Below are 21,202 nucleotides of genomic sequence, written 5' to 3'. Positions count from 1 at the left end.
AATTGTTACATTAGAGTTTCTTTTGTACAGTTTGAACAATTTAACAGTACACTACAAGGAACTGAAATAAGTTTTTTAGGGTTGAAGTCAGAGACTCATAAGGGATTAAGATCATGGAGTTATGCGCTGGCTATGCAAGCAGCATCAGCAGAGGAAAAGATGTTCTTAGATGTTCTTAGATGTTCTTAGATATATTTGAAAGATACATGTAATTAGGCACAGTGTCCATAAAGGACACAACAGCCCAGGCATGGTAACCTCTGAAACGGTGTTATGGTAAGAACACCTGCCCGTTAAGCTCTATCCCACAAACCCAAACGTGCCATTAAGCGATGTGAGGAGCATTTTGTATTCTTTATGGGCCTATATTTCAGCAGATAGATTTTTTTAAACCACCCATATGTTATTTTCAACTACCATCAGACAAGTAGAGGGCTGTGGCAATCAGTTTCGCGGTCCGCTGACGAATACCAGTGTGGCTGATACTGTCCTACATTCCTTGGAAAGCTTCCCCAAAAAACCTGTGGACTCAGTAGTGAGAAGAGCAGGCGGAGATCCACGGAGCAGGGACCTGATAGAAACAGTGATGGATTCCAGTTATTAGCAGATCAAAAAGATGGATGGCGCTACGCTCCACCCAATCAACATCATCATCTAGATCTATTTAAAGATAGTGCTTGTGCTAATCAACTTATTTAGGCTCCTGATAATATCAGAGGCCTAGAATTATTTGCTGTACAGGGCCTCATCACCTCGCTGCTGATCGATAAAATCGCTTGAGCCAGTGCAAACGCAGGTAAGTAATGACCATGCCGGTCATTAATATTATTTAACACTCTTCACGCTGGACTTAATGAAGAAGAAAAACTGTGTGTTCTGTAAAGCCCACCTCAGCCCACGCCTCCAGAAGCGATCTGCTCCGAAACGTACTGCTATACAAAATCTAGGGGCTGGTGTTGCATTAATGGACCCAGAACATTTTAAATACCGGATGGCCCGAATGGAGCCTCAGTTAGTAGGTAATAATACGCCATTATCAAGGTCTGTTTGGGTTCATTGGCACTAAGTTGTGTATGCATGGGTGCTCAGACTGCAACTCTGAAATCTTGTGCAGAATTATACAATAGCAATCAGGACAGCATGTAGTGCACCTGTGGTGAACATCACTGCTCATTACATTTGAACCTGGACATTGGAAACTCAGACGCCTATTACTTTATTACGTATGTTCAATGACGTAATGACAAGATTTAAAAACAAATAAAACTGAGCACTAAACACATTTCCACGTCATGTTGTTATGGTTACATAAGACAGTTGAGAGTGTGGAAGAACACACTAGTGCCACACCATGACCTTGGAAAACATGAAGTACAACATTTTAATTTTAAGTCTCTTACCCATTTAGTCAAGTTGTGCTCACATAACAAAAATGGAATTTCATGTATTATCTCTGTCAGTGTTCGACCTGTATCTATGAATTCTGAGACTGTTTTTAAATGTATAAACATGGTTGCCAAACTGTTACTGAATTATGGATCAGCAGCCAGTTATTTCAAGACATATGGCCCAGGAGGCCATAAATTCAATATTTCAGACGAACACTTTACAAATCGTAAAACTGCTTTTCTTTCCTCTTTTTCTTTTTTCTTTTTTACCTCAGGCCCATCCCAAGGTCTGGACCACTTGGACAGGTAGCCAGACCCAATGGCAGTCATTAACAATGGCTGGGCCTGAATGAAGACAAACTGGATGCGAGGCTAGTTTCCAGTAGAGCTAAGCTGCTTACAAGATAAATACTCGAAGGGTGACCCTTCAGCCCATGATGAACAACCCCTCATGCTCCAGGTAGCCTCTCACTACCACCTCACAGCAGACTGAGAAGGGGGTAGATGTGTTTCCAGCTGCCTGGAAAGATCCAGTGCTCTAGTACAGGAGACTGGAGGCTTCCTGATAAGAAAGTAAAATGTAAAATGTAAAACAATAATAATAACAATGTCAACTTCCAACAATCAATCTGGAGTCACATGAAGTTGTATGAAAAGCACAAGATGAAGATTTATTTGCAGGTTGTTTCATATAAATATGTAATAACAAAGTGGCAATGTAGTGTATATTGTAATGTTCATGTCATAACCAAGTCAAAGCAAGCTTTCATGGATGATCCCTGATTTACAAAGGTACTGAAATGATGTCTCAGTGCTAATGTAGTTCTCAATCTTTTTGTGCTTCCTATGTTACATATTATTTCTGAAACCACACCCAAAATATTTACAAAATTATTCTATGATCAGGCCTTCAGGTAATTTGGAAGAAGAAAAAAGACCAGAATATGGGCAAGACCATAATTACAGACCAACAGAAAGAATGCAGACCAGTCACTGTTTCCTTCTCTTCTTACACAAAAGGCACATGACACTGTATGTAGGCTGTCCCAACAGTGGGACCAAGGTCAACATAGGGTCCATTGGCCATCCTAATTACAACGAAAAAACATGCAGCTCAACCACCCTGGGGGTTAAGAGGTCAGAGGTCAAGCAAGGGGGGATGGGAAGGAGGAGATTGGGTGCTGAAAAAAAATCAAGTTTTGTACCGACTTGGATCTAAGAGGATCATGGGAATAACGTTCATTCTACAAATTCACTTACGACTTGACTCTCAGCAGTCACATTATATATGCAAAAAGATGTTGTGGTGCTAATGTGATTATGTAACACCAGAATGAACTACAACAATATGGCATTTTACAAAAATGACAAGATTCTATATTGCAAATATTTTAAAAACCTTCTCTATATATGGTCTGGAAAATATCTCTTGATTAATAAGTTTAATGATATTAATATCAATGTTAATTTTATATCTTGATTAATAATGTTTATCCTAATTAGGAAATACTTTTCTTTTGGCATTATGGTTTATAGCATAGTTGGTCCAGAAAGCAAAAAACAGCATGACTCTTGTACCAACACTCTCAAACACGTAACTCATTCCATGTCAACACAGCAAACAGTTGCAGTTTGTGTCTAACAGACTCGTGCGGCAGCCGAATCAGGACACAGTCTGTCATCTTTTTAAAGGACTCCTATCATACTCGTTAGGTAAGCCTCTTGAAAAATCAACTTGTCTTCCATTTTGAGCGTGAAATAAAAGAAAATGTTTTTTTTAGTGTTCTTCTTCTGCACTACATCCAAAAATAAGTCGATGGTAAAGGTCTCTGCAGCTTGTAGCCTCCTAGCCCTTAACCTTTCCCAAAGTTGTAGATGAAATGTCAGCGCCAGACCCTCAGGTATAAGTTAGAGGCCTAACTGGACAGCACCATGGTATGAATCACTGTCATTCTAAATGTAGAATCAGCAATTCCAGAGCCATCCTATCTGGAAATGTAGAGGGGGAGTAAGAACTGCTCCAGGAGCCTTGCTATTGATTTTTTCCTCCAAACAAAGAGACTTTCTCGAATACATGATACATCATAATCATGCAATTTGTACCTTTGCGTCAACAGACGAGCAGGACGGATTCAACAAAGAAGCTGACCTGTAAAAGTAAGGGCAGCTTTTACTAGCTAATAAAAAAAAACAAACAAGTGAAAAAAAACATTGCTTCTTGATCTATGATATGGGTGATATGCAGGGAGGAAAACAAAATAGAAACGAAAACTTCCATCATGCCATTATGCCATCATGCCCATATATGGCAATTACTGAAATGGCCATAATGCAAAATGTTGCATCTGTATGTGACGTGACTATCAAAACAAAAACTAACGGTCAACACTTTCTAAACTTACACTATACTACAACATTTTAATGATTTTAAGTGCTGCCAATGGCTGATTATGTATCCCTGTCACAGAACTCCCTTAGAGAGACACAGAGAGAAAGAGCATTTCAATCTGCAGTGATAATGCTGGCTCTTATAAAGTCTATCTGTAAGGCAAGAGACAGACAGAGGGAGAGAGAGAGAGAGAGAGAGAGAAAGAGAGAGATCCACTCACATGCTTCTCCACTGTCTGATTCTCTCTCTCTCCTCACCCAGTGGAGCCCGCGGCGGGTGCCACACTGCATCACTACCAGTTTGCCTCCCTTTTCCCGGACAGTCTGAAACACTTTTCCTGATCTCTTTCATCTTGATGTATTGTCAATATATGGATCGTCGTCCTCTCTAATTCAGTGAAAAAATCTAGTTTTCCATTAGTCTCTGCCTTTCTAATTTTCGCCACCGCTTTGCCACGTGTAATTATTAAAGGCAGATTCAAGAAAGCAATTACTGAACTACCGTTTGTATCTTTGAAATCTTAATAAGTAGCAAGAACTTGTGCTGGGAGACCCCAATACAATTCAAAAAGTCTCTCCATTTTCTCAGGACGAGAGTCTGGAGGGTGTGTGTGTGTGTGTGTGTGTGTGTGTGTGTGTGTGTGTGTGTGTGTGTGTGTGGGTGCGTGCGTGCGTGTGTGTGTGTGACAGTAGAAGTGTAAGCTCAGTGTCAGTTATATTTAAGTAAAATGAAAAAAATATGAAAAGTTAAAGCAAAAAACAAGTCTTACAAACTTAAAGTGACCATAATGTGTATTAAATATGTCTATCAATTACAAAATATGAAAAATTCACAAATTGTTGTATATAGCTATTTGTGTATGTAGGCGTGTTTAAAACTTATCTGAAAAGTCATAATTGTCAGAAAGTCATAATTGTTATGTATTTAAAACTCAAAATGCTTCTTAAAATATTGTTGTTTTTTATAATGTAGTCATCAGTCACATGAAACATTTGTGATAAATCATACATAATAAAATAATAAACCTCAGGAGCTCCGATCCATTCACACCGCCAATGTCACAGAGGTCCTCTGATGTTGACAGGTTTGTCATTGCAAAAGGGTTATTGCCTTTTAAAAGAAAGAATAAAGTGATACAGACATCAGTAAGATATTAACATTATCATATAGCTTATATAAGTTCATTAATATACCATTTACAATAATAAAACCTCATTTCAATATACCACAATGTAATTTCAATGTAAAGAAGTGTGTCTCTTACCTGTAATATTATTCAGGACAAGATCCTTGAAGTGGCCATCATCTGTTTTATTGCTGATGGGCTTTTTCCCCTATTCCAACGTTGCAAAGGGAAAACTGTCAAGCTAGTTTCTGACATGCATTTGCATTCTTCAATGACAAGTGACACCAGTGAAAGGCCACAGAAAACTGTTTATTGATCACTGTAAAACTATTCATTGGAGCAGATAAGGTTATATCTAAAGGGGGCTGGTAACAAAGAGGGGCTGCGTTCAGCAGGGCTCTGCTTTAAGGACACAATTTCATTACATCATGCCACGATCATGCCACTCGTAGTTATACTGCTCTAAAGATCTCCCTGATTGGTTTGTATGGGTGTTGATGGGAGCAGGGCTTGTGTTCATCAGGCCTATTAAGTGCTCAGTGCAGACATTCATAATCCCTTGCATGCTAAACGCCGGGGGTGTCACTGCGCGTTTACGGGGCGAGGAGCCGGAACACGGCTGCCTAATGAAATGGGAAGAACTTGCAGGCCAAGCTATTTGACACTGCCAGCTGTCCCTACCCCCTTCTTGCAATTACATCAATTCCCATTGCAATTCTGACCTTTCCCTTCAGAGAACAAAAGAAATAGGCAAGGATCTCTCCATTTAGGGCATCGAGTGGGGAAAGTTAGAGGATGATGACTTTTTCCTCGACTTTTCGCCCCCACAAAAGGGGCTTAAATATGAGTAAGAGTTGATGGGATTTTATTTCTGGCCTGCTAAAGCTATTGTGCTCTTTTACATGAATTTAGATGGGACCCTCTTGAACAAATTGCCAAAATATGCATTTGTTGATATATATGGTAGCCTACAGTATATGATAATCTGTCAATGTTTTAATTGTCATTGGGATTTGTATCCTGCATGGTTAATATTATGAAGCAAAAATCATCCACTGAAAGATTACTTCACAGTGACGACCTGAGCCTATGCTAATGGTAGCGTTTGGGTTCAAACCCCAGCTGTAAGTTATGCCACGTATGACCAAGAGTATTGAATAAAATATCACTCTCTTTTAAAATGTGCATTTGCACGACTCTGTTGTAACTGCTTGCTTGCCTTAAACATTCATTGTACAATTTTATTTTAGCCATCATGAAACGAGTCCTATGCGCATGGCTTTTATTCAACTAATAGAAACGTCATTGTTCCACCAATCCAGCAGGTTTCTGCCTAAAATCCTGATCTCATCTGACAGGACAGGCTGCTGCCTACGACAAATCCCACAGTAAATTTACATGGTGGCAGAAGGATTGAACGGAGGCATTTGCATACATAAATCTATTGGCAATGTGACATTAATCAATGATTCCCCATTCCTGCAAGCTGGGATGCTGACTCGTGACCAGTGCATTATCGGTTCTGATGGGCCTTTTATGAACTGTGACAGTTCTCTGTCACCTGTTTATGGCACTAAACAGCAGATAATCATTCTGTTTACTCCCTGCATGTTCTGTGCATGACTGTAGTATTCATTTGAGAATTTAAGAATGGCATTGCCGGGGATGTGGTTGATTTATTTCACAGTGCTTTTAAAAGGTTGATGTGTTAATATGAGTTAGTATGATTTATTATATTTTTTAAGTTGCAGATTGCACTTAAGCTCCACCATTCAGGCAGAACGATTAGCACTAAAAACATGAAATGAAAACATTTTAATTAAAATGATAATAAATATCAACTAATTTGTATTGAGACAAACGGACACATTGAGGAAGCGAGAAATTCAAAAGCAGACATGAAACTCTTTTGAGAAAAATTCTTCAGGATGTCTTGTAAAAGCCTGACTTTCACATCCCATGTCCCGAAAATAAAAGTGGGACAGAGCCCGGGTTCACTGATCACGTATCTGTTCCTCACGCAGCAGCACATGCAGACCGAGTCATCTTTTGATCTTTGGGTAGAAGTATATTAACAAGGCACATAAGAAGTCGTGACCTTCTCATTTCCAAATGTACCCTGAAAAGAGTGCAGTAGTTACCCACCGGGATGGTATCAGGCCGTCTGCATTTAACCAGAAGCAGCGCGTTTTACCCTTACAACCACAGTGCCACTTATCTCATCTGCTTTCCTCTCGTCTGTACAATGCCCCTGACTTGAAAGGGCCACCATGAGAAGACCTGGGTGAGCAGTATGGACTCCCACAACCCTGCAGTGGCTGCAGGAATCATTTCTCTTTAGGAGCATGAGGTGAGCAGACGCAGGATCATCCAGGAGCTCAGCAAACTCCACCATCTCCAGATAAGGGAAATGAATTAACACCCTCCTGCAGCACAGGGCTCCTCTGCCTTATCTCCTAGTTCTTCAACACTGTGAACTTCAAATTTGCTAAATCAGGAAACTAACCAATAATATTGTTCTGCGAAAAGAAAGTTTGTATTTAGGTATGAGGTACAACATCTCACACACAATTTCTGCTGCACGTTTTGGTAGGACTGTGCAAAAATTTACAGGTCAACCATGTAAGGAGAACAGAACTCCTAAGCAGCAGATAACACACAAGAATTACACACACATTTTTCTACAATACCTTGGACTGGCTGATAATAATATAGCTTATATTAATATATACATATCATACATTATTACATACATGCATACATGTGTACATGCACAAAATAAATACATAAATATTATCATTAATTAAATATATTGCTATAAATGTTTATTACTACAGAATAGTGTAGTAGAAGCATTTGAATGGGTTTCTCCAGAAGAAGCACATTTTATTACAAGTATTCTGAAACAACCATAAAAAAACTCATATTTTTGAAATATTTCTTGTGTGATTATAACTTCACCATTACACATTCATTTCAGTAACAAAGTAGTCCTGACACTTGGTAATTGCTCAGTGTTGATACAGGCACAGAAGGGAGAAATGCCCCACATGTCCAGATCTGCAGACCCACTACAAACTGAGGCTTCACATTTACAAGCAAATGATGTATTTGTTTCAGTGGGGCTGGCAGTGGTGTGCATGACAAAACGGTGCAATTTCAGCACTGTCGCAAAAGCAAAGCGAAATTTGTCTCACGCTGGCAAGCACCTAGTTTCCAGTTCCACTCGCACTTCCCAGATTTGAATCGCCAGGGGTCCAGAGGCCCTTTGGTTGACAGGGCACAAATAATTACAGCTCTCTCTCTTCATTGTAATCCATTATATTGCTCTTCTTATCTGTGAGGCCTGGGTTGCACTTGATCAAGTAAGGTCACTGTGTTTTGACCATAACACAACATAACACTGCTATTTGGAGATATGGTAAATAAAACCTGGCAGAAGTGGCAAGTCTGTATTTTATCTTTTTTTTTTACCAACACAGTACAAAATGTAGGCCCGCCAAAACTAAATTAAAGGCCTGCCTTGAAATTCACATGCTAAGGTCATTTGTATAACCGCAAGTTTCTGTACTCCACTGATGCACTGACACTAAATGTATCCAAATGAGGTTTGGGAGAATGGAGAACTAATCAGCACATGCAGTGTTTATCCTGTAGGGGGCGTTTTGGTACATGATATGGAGGCATGCAAATACAATTATTCAGTGAAGTATGCCTCTACTACATATTCAGGAGAATTTAATCTGTTGACCTTCGCCCTGGTCTCATATTAAGAAGGATGAGTGTTGAGGATAGTTACTAGGAAGTTCAAAGTGATCCAGTCTGTAACGTTTTGGGACAGCAATTCTAGAAAAAAATAGAATTTATATGAACACGTTCTGACATATTTAACATCAGAAGTGATACACTGCAACTCAAAGAAGAAATGATAGTGCTACCTGTTTGTGGCCAAACATCGAAGAACACTGCACCATTTAACAACACTGTATTGAACACATACATCACTTCTATTGAAAACACCTGCGTTTAAACACAGAATCTTGTCATCGCACATTTTCAGTAATGTCATTAGAGACATTTCCACGCTAGTCCTATTGGGGAGAGGAAGGAGGCCAGTGCTCATAATGATATCCTGCACCGAGTGGCTTGCGCAGAGATACACTACCCTTATGCACCATCCAACTTTGACAGCTTGTCAATATGACAAAGACAATGCAAAGGAACGTGGACTAGAGTTTTTGACAGCACTTTAGAGATGTATATGCAAAGTGATGAAGCACTTGACAGGACTTGCCGGACAGTTTCATTGCTCAGTTCACACATTTTTAAAGCTGTGATGTAGTACCCTTCAAGATTTAAAGTGCAAATGAGAGTCTCACTATTACAAGAACCACATTTTCATTTTGAGACACAGAAATTTGTCAGACGTGGTCTTTTCTTTTTGAAGAAGAGTCTGAGGTAATCTTGTGTCCTGCCAGGTCTAGTTCAGCTAAATATTTCCTGAAATGACTGTGGTGCATTTCTATGAAAAAACGCTTCAAGCAGAGACATGAGCAATAAAAGACAAAATACATATGTAATACTGAAGTACATTCCTTTATTAGAATCTCAGCATTGTGGCACAGGAATGTAAAGTAAAAAATTCATGAATTAAAAAAATCTGTTATAACATTGCTTTAAAACAAAGAATCAACTAAGACTTTTCATATTCAAAATTTTCAGGCTAAGAGGCAAAATAAAAATATATATGTATGTGTATATAGCTGCAAGCATTGATTCTGGGGCCCAAGCACTACAGCACTTTGTGTAGCAAACAAGTGGCAAACAAGAAACAAAATAGGTGTTGAACAAAACATGCTCAGTCTGTTTGGTTGACAGAAATTTGATGTTAAAACTGTCGAAATATAAAAATTAAACACATTTCATCCAAAGGCTGTCCCCTTTCAGATCATCGCCCATGGATGAAGGAATATGACGAATTTCAATCCATTCTGCTTTGCTTTCAAGTGTTGGCAAACGATTGAACACTGAACAAAAGGAGTTACAACCCCAGTGGTGCTTGGACCCCTTTAAAGACAGAGCAGTAGTGTATCAATAAGCATGTGCCATACCTCATACTACTGCCCAACTTTCTTTCATGAGAAGAAAACAAAAGACAGAAGTGCTTTTCTTAAGACACCAAAAAGGTAAAAAGTAGGGACGGAGCAATTAAAAGATTCATAGTGTTTTTATTAGAGTGGTATAAGTTCTCATTATGTCCGTGCATCTTTTTCCCCCTTTTTCTTTTGCATGATTATGATGTACATTACACAAACATTGTGAACACCAGTCCCAGTCATTTCCACGGGGCTCTTATGCTATAGCTTTGGCCTCAGGCAGGAATGCTTCCCAGTATTTTATCAGCTGTAAAACGAGAAAGGAAAATCATATTAGTTATCATATTGGAAAATATTTACATTTTGCATACAGGTACAGCACAAAAAGAACACATACCTGCTGCTGTGTATGTACTAGCGACTCTAAATATTTGATGATGACAAGTTTGAAATCCTTCACTCTTTGTTTCTATTAGGAGAAATAGAAAGTTCAGACCAGTTCAAATGATCACGGTACACAAAATGGTTGAGTCACTTTAAAACAAAGGCACATAGCACGATTCTTCAAAGTACGGTTTTAATTTTTTGTTTCTTGAAGCAGAGCGGAAAGTATCCCAAAGCGGAGCCGTCACGCTTTCACAAAAGCAGAAAGCACAACGTGCCAACTCGCCTCGAATCTCCCCACTTCTTGACGAATGTTTTTGGATATCTGCTCGAAATCTCTCTCTCCCTGCTGTACTTTAGTCTCCCACTGGAACAAGAGTCAGACAGACAAGAAAACCATCACGCTGTCAGACAGACTGGACCGTGTGACTAAAGTGGCATGTCTTAGTAGGAGATCCCACTGGAACAAGAGTCAGACAGACAGGAAAACCATCACGCTGTCAGACAGACTGGACCGTGTGACTAAAGTGGCATGTCTTAGTAGGAGATCCCACTGGAACAAGAGTCAGACAGACAGGAAAACCATCACGCTGTCAGACAGACTGGACCGTGTGACTAAAGTGGCATGTCTTAGTAGGAGATCCCACTGGAACAAGAGTCAGACAGACAGGAAAACCATCACGCTGTCAGACAGACTGGACCGTGTGACTAAAGTGGCATGTCTTAGTAGGAGATTCCTGTTTTCTTGGATAGGAGAAAACAGAAAACAGCAGCAAAAAAAAAAAAAGAATGACATGGTATGATTTTTTTGTACTGTGAAATAAAATATTTCAAATGTACAATGAGAATTTTCTATCAAAGCATGGCAAACTGTAAGAAAACCACACAATGAATGACATTTTATGTTTTTGTATGCAACAAGCTATGTGGCTAGCTTCACAAAAGCAGTATTATTTAGCAATACTTGATGGTAATTATGTAGCAATACGTAATGTACATTTATGATACAGAATGTGGCTAATGCCTAAAGCATCACAGTAAAAAGACCAAATAACACTGAGAAAACTGGATGTCCTGAGATCTTACAATATTCTGAAGAAAATGAGACTGTATTAAAATTACAAGACTAACAACATATGGCATGAAAACCTCAGCTATAAACAAACCTGAGAACTGTAGATTTAAAATAGTGCACACGTGGCCAGTATCATGTATCAACAAACAAATAATAGGATAAAAACAATAGACATTACTATTTAGATTCAATGGTTATTGGAATGATCATCTAGTCAGCCAATATTTGATGCCCCGAATAACAAACATGGAACAAACTAAAACAAGCAGAGTTGATCAACCCACAGTCCTTTTGGTTTGGGTTAGTTGATATCTGCTTACAACAATGTTCATTTACATGTTTCGTTGAAATGTTAAAGCACAACAAACACTGAATAAGTCATTATCAGCATGGGCATTTCTGACATACATTATACCAATGGGACACAAATGAAAAGACCATATGTGATGGGAGAAAGCAAATAAATAGATTAATGAAGCAAAATGGAAAAACAGAAACTTTGAGTCAAGGGTCCTACCTCCTCAATCTCCTTTGTGGGGCATGATGGGGAAAATGGCAAAATTAAGAGGCTGATAATGTTTTGTGGTTAAAGTAATCAATAACTTATGAACTCATCAATAGGAGTTGCAGTCTCTGAGGAGATATGAATGGACTAAAATAAGAGAAAAAGAGAACCCTTCAACTTCTACAGCAAGGTCTTCATTTAGGATGCTGGGAAACATGGCAACGTTTGAGCCATGGGCATGAGGCCCAAGCATTTCTATGGAGAGTTTAATAGGTAAATAGACCAAAGAGTACTGTTCTATTAAACTAGAGGACTGATTACGAGTTTCTTACATAGGAAACTTGGAGTGTTTTGTTTGTTTGTTTGTTTGTTTGAATGAGACGTGTTGTATCACCTCCTTGATCTCCTCCTTGGCTTGCTGGAGCTTGTCGGGTTTGTTGGCGAACTGCAGCTTCACCTCCGCCTCTCTCTTTCTCTGCAGCATGAGCTGGGCGTCCTGCCACTTGGACCACGTTTTCATTCGCTGGTCGAACACGCCCTGGCAGCACAGCGAGCACAACGTGTGAGTGTGACACGGGAGGCGCTCAGCTCTGGTCTTTGCTTTGCCCTTTTCTTTATCTCGATGCCTAGCGCAGGTCTCCTCGGCGACTTGTTCGGCGCGTTGGGAACCGTGGTCCTCCTAACTCACGCTCACCTTGACGGAGGTGATGAGGCGTACGTAGTCGCCGAGCAACTCTGCGAACAGGTAGAAGTCGGCGTAGGCCTGCTCCTGGTGCAGCTGGTCAATCTTCTCCTCCACCTCGGCCAACTGGGAAAGCGCGCGAGACAGAGCCGTGTGGTCCTCAGAGTTACCCAGCATGGCGGCGCTCTTCGCAAACGACGCAGTGTTGAACGATAACTCTGGGAACAAGTGAAGGGGCTTGGCAAGCTATTTCTTTGGGATAATACCAGCGCTGCTTTACGCAAGGGTTTTGTAAAAGTGCTTATTTGCATGTGAAAGTGCAACAGCTCTGCGGTTATCCCCATCACTGGGCTCTATGAGAGGAGTCTCACATTTACAACTGGTGCATTACACCATGCAGATCAGGACGGTGAAGAGTCATTTTACCTTTCCTGTGACACACCAGCGACTCCACGCTGGCATGCAGCTTTCGGAGCTGGATGTCCAAGTTCTCAAACTGCTGCTGTTTCTCCTCAAACCACTTTGTATAGAGAAAAAGTGTCAAAGAAAGGAGGACAGGGCAGTCAAAATGAATACAACAGCAGTCAAAGTCAAAGAACTATAAAAGTTACACATTACACCAAAAACATCTAGAAGAGTACACGGAGGCCCAGAAACACCCCCATGTCTCCAGTGCACACTAAGAACACAGGAAGGGTAGGAGACTCGTGCTTCCACGGTTCTCTCTCACACTACGGCAAAGGATCTTAGGATTCAAGCCAGAGCGCAGCTCATTAATTCGTCTCATTATTCAAGTCCAAAAATCAGCCCCTTACCGCATCCGATTCATTCATCTTGATTGTCATTTTGTTGACAGCGTCAGCCGCTTTGTTTACCATCCTCAATATTCCGGCCCCGCTCAGTGCCTGGGTGCTAACCGCTCGCGGCAGCTGGGATAAAATGACAAATAAGGGCAAACAAACCGGTTAACAGGCCGGGGCCCGGACCCAATCCCACGGGGGGCTTCACTCCCTCCTGCCCTAGCACCGGTCTCGGCCTGCACCAAGACAAGCCTGGGCTTTTCTCCACTCCCATACATTTCAAAGCTGGATCCAATTTAATGCATTTTGCCCCTGGAAAACTCTCAGAGGGTCGACGGGCAAAAATAGCCTTCAATTGGACTAGGTCCATTTAGCCTCTTACAGTCACTGGGGTCTTGCATTACAATTGCATTAATATAGTTTTTTAGATTTGCAGTAATGCCCCAGAAATTACCTAAGGGTTATTGACACCGTGTATAAATATTTCATCTGATGAAGTTAAAGGTGTGAACACTATCTAGAATAGGGAAAAACAGGGAAACTGGTTCAACAGAATTCACACTGTGGTGAACCATACAGATGTATTATGACTGTGGTACCTCTGTATTCTCCAGGAATTGTATGACGTCGGGATCTTTCAGAAGAGCGGGATGATTCACAGTTCTCATCAGGTATCTATTCAAATACCAAAATAAAGCTTTAAATAAAGTTGTACTCCTGTTCTAAATGCAGTACACTGTTATAGTATAATTAGATACCCCAGAAAAGCAAACAAAACAAAAAAGCTAAATATCACATTCTAATTATATTAATATTATAACATGCCTTGGAATATACTACATTAAATACTGCTGAACACTTTATGTGGCATGGCAACAACTGGCCAGTAGTATTTTAACCAATATAATTTTGATTCGCATGTTAACACACCAACAAAAACACTTATAAAGGACACCAGAGGTTAATTAAGATAACAAAAGCACACAATAAAAAAGGTCATTTACATAGTGTGAACCTCTGTGATGTCAGTATCGCAAAGGCCAATTATAACAATTATCAAACAAAACGAAATGTTAACGTTTCCTTCACGAAAAAAAAAAAAACTCCACAGCGTGCGAACTACAGCGCTCACTTCCCATGCTGCACCCATCCAACGTGAACCGCCCAGAAATTAAAAGCAGCGGCCATCAAGATTCAGTTCTTTAACGGATGAAGTGTATAAGCTGACATCCGAGATCCCCCCCACCCCACACCCGTCCAGGCCGCTGACCTTCCTGTCAGTCAGCGGGCTGATAAAAAGGGCAGAGAAATGTCAGCCCCTCACTTAACTTTAATTTTTATTCGATTCGTCAGTCGGCGCAAAACCAGGAGTGCAGCGGCGAGCGGGCCGGGAGGGAGCGGCGAGCGCGTGGCCACGCGAGAGCGCGGGAGAAACGCGCCCGAGCGCTGCTGCACGCGCTGACGGCGTCAAAGCCTCCCGAGCTCACCCATGATTATTTATCTAATACTTGTTGGTTAACCTTTCATCCACAAAAGACCAGAACAAGAATGCTCTTTTCACTTGAATCGTTCTCGTGTTAAAAAAAAATATATATATAAAGTTGCAGTCAAAACCAGACAAGGAGGTTGTGACCAGAGAGGAGGGGAAAATTGCACCTTGAGATTTTCTTCTTTTAAATTGAATCAAGGCTCTGATTGAATCGTGGTTTTTATATGTGGGTTTTGACTTTACCTTTGCAAGGCAGATCTTCTTTTTTCTACAAACTCTGCAGATGACAAATCCTCTTTTCCAACCTTGACCTTTGTCATTCCTGGAGAAGTTTTAACACACATTACATAAAATATTACAATGGCCAACTAGACCACATGACATGTTGCATCAGGTTTGGCCTTTGCAGTCAAATCTCCTGGTTTCCCTGTCATGCGCCTTCTTTCACAAACTCACCCACAATGCTTTTCTCTGGTGCTGGAGGAACGATGTACCCAATGTGCATGTACTTGGAGGCTAACTTGCTGTGCAAACCCAGGAAGTCACTAAATCTCCTTTTCACAGAAAATTCATTCTTGCTGAAAAGGTTCAGCGACGTCTAAAAGGACAGAAAGCTGCGTGTCAAGGTACGAGTTTGGCGTTATGAAAAAATGCTCCACTGTAAACACTCAAGAACGCATTCTCACCTTGGTTGTCACTTTGTATGCCATGTACGCATTCATTCCATCACCTTAAAAAGAAAATATAACAGGAATATAATCTTTTTTTTTTGCTTGGAGCAACCTCAAACACTCTCAAATTTCTCACAAGGTAAAGGCGAAGGTGAAGCTTGCTCAGTTGAATTGATTCTTTCAGCTCCAGTGGTGATGAGCTCCTACAACGTGTGCTACAACCTCCTGCTGCTGACTGAAAAATCATTCATTCATCTTCTGCTTTTAAACAAGGTGGAAGTAATGTAGAGTTGTTATTCACAATACTACCTTTTTTAATTGTGTACATATGTGTTTTTTTTCCTAAGCGTTCACACACGTAGTGCAGGAAACCTATTGTAATTATTGTTTGTTTTACATGGCTCTAAGACAAAGGTCTATGGCTATATAGTAAGTAAGCCCTGACTGCTGAACCTGTACTGAGAGAGCTAGAGACCAAATCCTTCAGCTGATAACATTTGAAAAGGTCTATTGATTTTACAACGTACAGCACCCTCCTGCAACTGAGCTACCCATACAGCGCGTTCTCAGGAGGCAAAAAGCCCCTACGGGTGCCCAAGTCCCTCTTTAAAAAAATGTTCCATTGGAAGGATGCAGAAAATGTTTCACAAAACACGCAACCGAAACCCACCCACTTTCTCAGGATCAGACACCATTATCTGCATATCAAAGGTGTCCCCATTCTCCTCCACGTCTTCATCCTGCAAAACATGACATCGTTTACCAGGAAGTGAGTTTGCATCTCGAGCAGGAATTAGACACAGGAAACAGGTTGGCATGTTAATAGAGGTGAGCAATAGGAAAGAAGACTGCAAACTCAACACAAACACGGAGAGTCTGAGAGATGAAACCAAAACAATAAGCCTTTCTGTTGACTGATCACTCTGTGTGTGTTGAAATAGCTGCAGTGCAACAATTTGTGGTGATTCCTGTTCATCATGTTCTTACTGCACCACACACGACAAAGACTTTAGTCAAACGAAAGAAAAGAATGAAACAATATTTATGTTTCTATATTTCTATTCACGCATTTTCTCAGGTTAACATATAACACATATATGTATATAACATAAATAACACAAATTCGTTTTCATTTTATGGGACAGAAAGTTGTCCTAAACCCAGAAAATCTACTGTAGTATTACTTTACTCAGCTGCCTAAGAATTTCAAAGCCACTTTAAAACTATAACACTTAAGATCATAAATATTTGATTTCTTTACACATACTGCATACATATTCAAATCCAACATTAACATTATAAGACAAAAGCTAGTAACGTGCTTTACCTCATCCAGAGATCTGTCAAACATGGAGGCTTCGCCTCTTGGGGTGATGATGACCGTAGGCGTGACCGGCGTGAGGGCCGGAGACGGGCCGTCAGACAGGATGGGCTCTCTCTCTGGACTGTCCAGCGATACCTCCTCCGTGGCTTCTTTAGTAAGAAAACAACGAATCAAATGGAGCAGACACAACATATTGATCAGAAATACTTTACAGTATATGTACAGCCCTGCTGATGTTCTCAAGAGTTCTCATGTTATTTGTTTTACAATTATTGGGCCGACAGAGAACCAAGTATGGAAGTAAGATGAAGCTTCATGCAGTAGACGGTCTACATCGCGCTAATCTGTGCTATCAGATCTCTCCTACCACATCCATCACACCTTTTCTGGGCTCAGCAACTCAAACTACTGGGATGCAGCAACTCAAACTACATCATCTCACAAACCCTGTGTTTAACCACTAATTACATACCAGCAAAAAGGTCCTCTTGGTCATCCTCTAATAATATTTCTTGTTTGGGTCCATTGGAGTTTGTGCTGATGTCTTCTGCAGGCAGACAGGCCGGCTCTGGGGTTGTCGGGCTGGGCTGAAAAAATAACAGAATTTGGATGAATATTCAGATTTGTGTATTTCACTTCTGGGCTGTACAACTACAGAGTGACAAAACCTCAGAATTAGTGAAAGTGCGTATCATTACTAAATATTCAAATCATTTTTACAGGGGCATGTGCAAGTTCTGGAAACTGCCACACAAATAAGCAGCTTCCAAACTTTCAGGACTGTATATTCATGAGGTTCCAACCTTTCAGGACTGTATATTCATGAGGTTCCAACCATTCAGGACTGTATATTCATGAGGTTCCAACCATTCAGGACTGTATAATCATGAGGTTCCAACCATTCAGGACTGTATATTCATGAGGTTCCAACCATTCAGGACTGTATATTCATGAGGTTCCAACCATTCAGGGCTGTATGTTCATGAGGTTAGCCAAAGTACAACGCAAAGCAATCCGTCACAGACCCTACAGTACTACATTCTCCTGACATATCAAATTACATGTATAAAAAAAGGCTATTTTGTTGCTTTGGCTAAAAGCTTTACTTATATAAACCTATTCTGTAAACCAACTAATAATCACTACAACCACCACCACCACCATTATTATTATTATTATTATTATTATTATAGCTGTCATTGTTATTTGGTACAATTGTCTGAACCACTGTCATTCTGTGTGGTCAGCATAGTGCTCTATGTAAAAGAAAAACGTAGCAGAGGATGAAGGGGAGGGCAGGATAAGCTTCTTCCATGAAATGTGCAGCAAAAGTCCTTTCCGTGGAATCTCAACAACCCAGATTTTGTAAAAGCTTGTGCAATAATAGTCATTCTGCTGAAACTAACCAAAACCCATAACTGAAATGTAATGTGGTTGTTTCTGAATATAACATGTCTTGAGAAATATAAACCATTATACTTAATCTGTAGTTATAGAGCTATTCACCCTTAGCCTCATGTAGTCATAAGCCTATGACTACATAATTACCTACAAGTAATAGATATATGATATTAACTACATACACCTTTAACGACAGCTTTCTCAAATTAGTCATGTTACATTTAAATGTTAGCCATGGACACTCTGTAGCGGTTAATTACATAACATAGGGTGAGGGGGTCGGTTAATGTTTACTCTCAATTTCCAACAGTGTGAAAGAGAACGTGATTGCAACAAACATTCCCTAATATAAAATGTTGACAAGCAAGACCTAGGATCAGAACTTCAGAATTAACCAGAAAACATCCCTCGCACCTCTGAACCCCACTCCTTTTCCTTCCTTCCTTCCTCATTTCTCAGATTCAAAAATGCTGTGGTAGCAAAATCAGAATGACTGGCAACCCAAATTATATCTGGTCCATCTCAACTGAAAGACGGTCACATGTGTAGTGCCACTTGAGAGAAAGAAACTACAGAACAGTTAAATTTATGGAAGGGCAATGTAAGGTTACAGTATGTTATCAGGCATGCATACAAACACTGACTTAAAAAAAGACTACTAAAGCTGTTTTCAAGGCACTGAAAGTTAGAGATATAAGAACAAACACCAAAGTTCACAGAGTGAAAGAGTGGGGAAAAAAAAACTGGCAATTCATTTTCCAGATGTCATATGTTCAGTCTGCCTTCTGGAAATCTGGAAGCCTTTGCTTGAACCATAAGGAGTTAAACTAGGATTAAGCATATTGTTGATACGTATTACTTTCTAATATGACTATTATAATATTTTGCAATAAAAATAAATGGGCCATTTCTAATTAATGGGCTGTCCAGTCAAAACTTTTAAGGAAATCCTCATCTGCACCCAGTCTGTCTGTCTACGTAACACTATATTTTGTGTTTCTGCGTTAATCGAGTGCAGCGGGGACGTTCAGTTGAGGCCTACGCATGCGCAGTAAAATATTTGTAGGCTAATGCATTTCAATGAAATGTTATTGACTAAACTGCAATTGCACAACATCTTGTTTGCGGATCAAAAAGACCGAACAAATTAACACTGAAACTCAAATCTACAGTTGCAGGGAGAGTTTCCAAGCACCTGACACTGCCCCGTTGACTTTTTGAGAGCAGTGGCTAGGCTATCTATTGGTTAGAGTAACGTTTGCTAGCTAGCTACCTAGTAACCCTCGTACAACGCTCCTACCTGCTCTATTGTAGTGACGGTACTGGCAAAAAGGTCTTCTTCGTCCTCCACTTCTATAAAGTCTGTCTGTCCAGCATCTCCCAACGGTGGAGGTTCTCTCTCTTCCGCCATTTTCTCCGAACAATAATAACCGAGCAAACTCAGTGGTTGGAGTCAGGAGGTTCCCAGGCTGTCATGTGATTCGCAGGAGCGGTTCAGTCTTATCTTATGACAGTTGTGGCGCCTCCATTGAAAACGCGCTCCGCCCTGAACGCTACAATGACAAACTAGGGACACGGTCACAATTCTGAATTACTGTAGCATACTTTGCTATTCAAGAGAAAATGATGATGATGATGATGATGATGATGATGATGATGATGATGATGATGATGATGATGATGATGATGATTAGGGAATTGAAAAGTTCTGGAGACTGTATGGAGAAAATGTATAGTAATGTATAGCACTGACAAACGCAAAACTTAAAGCTGCATCTGTGATGTTTGAAACCTTTTGCCTCCAAAAAACAAAAAGTAATAAAATAAATTATATAAGTTTTTTTGTAATCACTTGACTATTTTGATTGAAAAATCACTTCACCATGTAGTTAGTTAGTCAGGATCCGACGCCTGGAGATATCTGTCAAGATAACTGACATTACATATGTAAAGCGGCATTGTGTCTTTGTTTTGTCAGTTACTAAATTAAAGCGAGCCATATTGAATGAAAAAAGTAGGGTTAGCTAAACTATCTCGCTATGTTGTCTGTCTGATGCGACAGAGTTGAGTTAACTAAGTTAAATGACTGACAGTCTTAGCACACTGAAGGCCAAAACCCTTTCCCCCCTTTAGCCTACTGTTGACATCGTAAAACAAAATGAGACACTCTGCCTTTCATTGGTCTCTTCTTACCTTATTGGGAGCCGTGCTGAGGCGGTTATCAAACTTTCATGGTTTTACATGAAATCCCATTGCTTAGGATAAAATAGTTTATTAATTTTATTTTTTTATTAAAGTGTATGTTATGTGACTCTGCAGCTAGCAAAGATCTTCCTAGTTCTGTGGGAAATAACTGTAGGGCAATGTGAAGCCATCTATGGTGGGTTCCTGAGATTGCATAGTGGATCACTGAGATTAAGTTGTACTTTGTATTTTTGTGATTTCGACCTCAAGGGCTGCGGGAAATGGTGTGCTTTCTGTTTGTTGTGCTACCTCAGTGTCCTTGGCACTTTCTAAAAGATGTATATGCTAAAGCTATGTGGAGAGATTCAGAATTAACATTGCACTCTGTGTTTATTCCTCAGATACACTTCCGAGACTCATGTGTACGTAACTTGCAGGTATGGGTACGCCTGTGGGAAACCTTATTTGTGTATGTGTATTCTGCATCTGATTTGTGTCATGTGGCACCATATATTGAGTGCTGATTTAGTTGTTTATTCTAACCAGTGACATCTTTGTACCTAGTGCTTGTTCCTATTGCTTAAACAATATTCCGACTGTGGCAGTAAATTTAGATTTCACACTTGTGTTATTTTGTAACACTGGATTTAATGTTTTTTCACTGTCTATGCATGTGGAGAACGTATTT

General features: G+C 40.1%; 1 protein-coding gene across 3 annotated transcripts; it reads right to left on the bottom strand.

Annotated features, from left to right (window-relative positions):
- Nucleotides 1-9,480: 9,480 nt before the first annotated feature.
- snx2 (sorting nexin 2) lies at nucleotides 9,481-19,813 on the bottom strand. Of its 3 annotated transcripts, none has more exons than XM_077003504.1 (15): nucleotides 19,631-19,813; nucleotides 17,402-17,516; nucleotides 16,933-17,078; nucleotides 16,276-16,345; nucleotides 15,621-15,664; nucleotides 15,391-15,532; nucleotides 15,178-15,256; nucleotides 14,045-14,120; nucleotides 13,461-13,574; nucleotides 13,072-13,165; nucleotides 12,658-12,863; nucleotides 12,358-12,501; nucleotides 10,670-10,750; nucleotides 10,397-10,468; nucleotides 9,481-10,306 (listed from the first exon to the last, which is right to left on the bottom strand). In XM_077003504.1, the coding sequence occupies exons 1-15, from the start codon at nucleotides 19,739-19,741 to the stop codon at nucleotides 10,256-10,258; spliced, it is 1,545 nt and encodes a 514-aa protein (XP_076859619.1). In that variant the 5' UTR covers nucleotides 19,742-19,813; the 3' UTR covers nucleotides 9,481-10,255. The 3 variants fall into 3 exon arrangements, with proteins under 3 accessions (XP_076859619.1, XP_076859620.1, XP_076859621.1); XM_077003505.1 differs by having other exon boundaries at nucleotides 16,933-17,075; XM_077003506.1 differs by lacking the exon at nucleotides 10,670-10,750.
- Between the last annotated feature and the right edge of the window lie 1,389 nt (nucleotides 19,814-21,202).

The sequence above is a fragment of the Brachyhypopomus gauderio genome, chromosome 4 (assembly GCF_052324685.1).
Source record: "Brachyhypopomus gauderio isolate BG-103 chromosome 4, BGAUD_0.2, whole genome shotgun sequence".
In the NCBI taxonomy this organism is placed as follows: Eukaryota; Metazoa; Chordata; class Actinopteri; order Gymnotiformes; family Hypopomidae; genus Brachyhypopomus; species Brachyhypopomus gauderio.
The sequence above is the reverse complement of the archived record's forward strand: the minus strand, read 5'-3'. Positions and strand labels throughout refer to the sequence as shown.

What these genes read in the sequence shown, in the direction of transcription:
- snx2 (XM_077003504.1), bottom strand. Translation starts at nt 19,741, where the DNA reads ATGGCGGAAGAGAGAGAACCTCCACCGTTGGGAGATGCTGGACAGACA. An exon ending in CCGTCACTACAATAGAGCAG is followed by an intron (nt 17,517 to 19,630) that starts GTAGGAGCGTTG and finishes TTATTTTTTCAG; the next exon opens with CCCAGCCCGACAACCCCAGA. An exon ending in GTCTGATCCTGAGAAAGTGG is followed by an intron (nt 15,665 to 16,275) that starts GTGGGTTTCGGT and finishes TTTCTTTTTAAG; the next exon opens with GTGATGGAATGAATGCGTAC.